We start from the raw sequence: 4016 nt of genomic DNA on the forward strand, positions 1-4016 counted from the left end.
CAAACCCAACCTGGCTACCCCGAGGAAGTCAGAAGAATGCACCACGTACTCAGCTTCCGTGGCTTCATATGGAAAAGATGTCAAAGGTAATCCTTGTGCTCTTCTTTGATGGAAAAGTAAAATAAGCATCGTGATACGTTTCTAATTTCAAAAACCACGGAGGAGTAACAATCCTCCAAAATATTTTCTAATATTTACCTGTTAGTCTGTGAACAGAAGTCAGACTAAGTTGTTTTTTTTAAATCCATAACACGAGTTCTTTCACCTAGAGCTTACCAGGACTCAAAACAAAGCTCATAATGAATGCTGCACCCGTCAGCAAGGATGCAGGTGCGGAAGTTTTTGTCAGAAAGTGAGATCCTGCTATTTATTAAGGTAAGAAAGTAGGGAATGGGGCATCTGGGCCGTCTCCCTTGAGCCTTTCTGTCTGTGGATGGACGAAACAGGTTTTAACATTTTTCCTCCAATATTTATGCTGCCTCCAGAGCCAGATGGGATCAATAGTCTCCACTCGTGGCATCCACGATGCCTTTTCTTTCAGGCTGTACCTTTTCCTTTGACAGCATACAATAAAAGCCACAAACTTCTAAATAGCATTCCTCCTCCCCAACTACACCAACTATACTGGCATTAATACACACTGTTGTTCTAGCCAGCAGTTCCCATGTCATGTTCTTCTGCCTCGTGAAGGCGGTTTGTGAAGTCTAAAAAAGCATCACGTGGGTTGTCACATTTCAGAACCCCCCTAAATAGTTTCACACAGCTCCATCAGATAAGCGGTGAAGTACAATATTATGAACGTCAAACAAAAGCTAATCATTAGAGCTGACAAAGCTGTGCCTCTGAGAAGGGAAGTAAATTCAATTCTATAGACTAAATATGTATATTTAGCGGCATGAAGTTAAAAGAAGCGTGCAAGTAGGATACGCATTTGCCCAGCTATTGCACTGCAAAGTATTTCCTCTAACTTGGTCTCTGAGAACGGAAAACAGTCGCAGAGTATTTTGGAAGGGCAGTCAGAGCTCTCTGCAGGCAAACAGCACAACCCAGAACTACCAGACGCTAAAATCAACCGGGACTCAAAATCAATACTGCCTGGTAGCTCCCGGCTCTACCAAGATGTGCTAACTGGTTGCTAAGAAAGTGACCCAGAGGAAGCATCTTCCTTAAAGGATGCTACAAACACTACCCACGCAGGCGCTGCCTTAGAGGGACACGCTGACGGCATTATATTCCGTGGGGTTAAACTCCTGGGCAAAAACAAATCAGAATGCAGGGGGGGAAAGAACGGATACAACTTCAAACCACTTCTTGCCCTCTAAGACAGATTTTACACTTGAAATAAATACAAGCATCACTGGCATTTTTTGATTACTGCTTACGTGTATTTAATCTGCTTCTTGACTTCAGTGGAGAAAAACCTTCACAGTAAAAGCAAAGTGAAAGTGACATAATACCCAATTTTAAAAATTCAGTCTTTCAGGAGGCAGCCGTAGGTTTTTCCCAGCCAGTGCAGAGCTAACAAAAGTCAACCCAAGGTAACCGTTCTCCCTGCTGCATCCGCAGTGCGTGTTCCCACAGAACTTGATAATGACAGAGGAAGCTGGGGAATGGCCGGGCTGGCGAGTGTTGGGTGACTGTTTCACCCAAAGATCAAAAGGAGGAGCAGGATGGGAGTCTACGAGTAACAAATGTAGCGGGACCTTCCTCAGGGGTGAAAGGATTCTGAACAATCTCGAAATCACGATCTGAAGCTTACCAAAGGAGGGTTTTGACAAGTCAGATGTCTTCTTCAGTCCCATTTCACTGCCCTTCGAACCAGTATGGAAAGCTGGGAAAGGGGAGACTACTTCATTAGCGGTGATCAAAAGCAGTCTCTGACTAGTAGCCAGACAAAATTTGGGATGAAGTGGGTCACTCAGTTAAAACTTGTGATGTAGCCGGTATCTTTGATGTGATTCTGTTTATTCTAAGAACATACAAAGTCCTGCTAGCCCCCTCCCTATTGAGCACGGGGGAACAAGAGACACTTCTCTTGCTTCTCAGTCTGAGCTTTGCTTCTGCTCGTCCTCCATCACCTGCACACACGAACCTCCATGCCTGAAGTGTCAGCCTCTTCTGTGTGCACACAGGGAAAATACATATGAAGGGCCTCCCTCCTCCGACTGCGCGAGCACACTCGCGCACGTGAACTCTCTCTGTGCAGCACACACGCACGTGAACCACCTCCTTCCTGCACGCTCACCTACTGCTGTACACACACAAACCTAAGAGTTTTACTTTGAATGAAGGTACAATCCCGCATGTTCATTTTAGACACTCTTCAAAACTGAATTAAAGCCTACCCGAGCAGGTCTCAGTAATAAAAACCCATTTGAAGGGCCTCAACTTTTACTACACTCCAGGCAAACAATGTTTTACTTATTTACCGCTCATGCACTCTTAATCACCCTGTACCGAAGGAACTGAATGAAATCACGACTTTGTTGATACCAGAGGGAAAACTCACATCTTCAGCTGGAGGAAAATGTACCCTGGTGTTCTTTTCAACGACATCCTGATTTACTTAGAAATAATACGGGCTTAAAATATTTCCTGTTTCCCCCCCCCTACTTTATCTCTTTGTAGTTTCTACCCTTTTTGGAGGGGTGTTAAGGAAATGCAGCTGACCCGGACTGGCAGTTGAGTAAGGATGTCATAAGCAATAATAATAAGCCAATACTACCATTAAGCAAGGCTAAAAAAAACCCGTGCTGGAATTTCAGTACCTCTTATATCTCAAAGTTCAAATCACCCAACCTCTGTGACCACATAAATCTTACAGGTTTACATAACAAAGTTAAAAAACACAGGTAGTTTTAACTTGAGTTCTTTGCCATTGAGGTAAAAAACTTGTTTCCTTTTCCCACCAAATTTCTACAGTATCTCTGAACCCTTGGAAGTTGTCACACTTATTTAGTCCTCCAGATTAAATAAATTCATCATCCTTTATGAAGTAAAAATGTAACTTAAAGTACATTTAGATGAATCAATAAAAAGGTTGCAAAGAAGTCTTAGTAAATTTATCAATTAATAGCCAAGCCCAGGAGGCGATCCTTCCGTTCTGCTCTGTCAGCTAAGGGATTTCTTTCTTCCCAACAACGTTTACGTAGGAGTGGCACGGTAAGCAGCACTCGCTATAAAATATTGATCAGCCGAGCCATTAGTTGGAATTCGAGAGACGGCTATGTCATACCAAAACCAAAACAATTATCGCTATTGATTGGACTTTTTTTATTATAGATTATTTTGGTATTTGAGTACATCAGGGAATACACATTTCTTCAAAATATTAATAATAAAAACACGTTTTACAGCACGGTTACTGCACAATAAGTAACATTTTTACGAAGAAATGGAAAAAAATACAGGTTTCAGTTCCAGTAACTGTGTGGCCACATACTTTCTATTACTATTTTAAAAAAAAAAAGTACATTTTACCAAACGGTGTCATCTTCAGAGGAGAAGGGACTCGCTGCTGGGTAGGAAGCGCCGCTGGAGGAAGGACCGCTGGAGTCGAGCGCTTTGCGGGCAGGAGGCTGGGAAAGGCTCACCTGGAAAACAGTAAACGGGGTTCAGGGAGGCAGGAGGCACAGCAGGGCCCGGGCCGCTGCGGGCAGAAACCGGACAAGCAGCAGGGCAGGAGCTGAGGGGCTGAGGGGGAGCGGGACGAGGGGGAGCCGGTGGGACCGAGCCTTTGGGAACATCACCCGTGAGGGAGGGCGAGGGACGGAGAGCTGGGAAGGGGAGGGGAAGAGGATGAAGCGAGCGCAGAGAGAAACCCTGCGAAGGAGGGAAAGATACGGGCCGCCTGCGAGGAAGAGATAATAAAACTGAGGGAGCGGTGCAGGCGAGATGGCATCAGTTACAACCAAGCGAAGAAAAGGGGAGGAGGAAAACAAGCCAGCGGGTTTCCCGCAGGCTGCGGGGATGCGGAAAGGTTGAATTGTTTGCTGAAGTGCATGTTGTTTGCGCAT

The 4016-nt window shown here is 44.7% G+C and overlaps 1 protein-coding gene across 1 annotated transcript in view; it reads left to right on the top strand.

Annotated features, from left to right (window-relative positions):
• The first annotated feature begins 324 nt into the window (after positions 1–324).
• The window catches only part of ADCY9 (adenylate cyclase 9), a 93267-nt gene continuing 89575 nt past the window's right edge, over positions 325–4016 (top strand). Inside the window, exon 1 of the mRNA XM_009324793.1 lies at positions 325–375. Coding sequence (XP_009323068.1) covers positions 325–375 — 51 coding nt within the window. The remainder of the gene's footprint in view (positions 376–4016) is intronic.

The sequence above is a fragment of the Pygoscelis adeliae genome, unplaced genomic scaffold (genome assembly GCF_000699105.1).
Source record: "Pygoscelis adeliae isolate BGI_AS28 unplaced genomic scaffold, ASM69910v1 Scaffold85, whole genome shotgun sequence".
In the NCBI taxonomy this organism is placed as follows: domain Eukaryota; kingdom Metazoa; phylum Chordata; class Aves; order Sphenisciformes; family Spheniscidae; genus Pygoscelis; species Pygoscelis adeliae.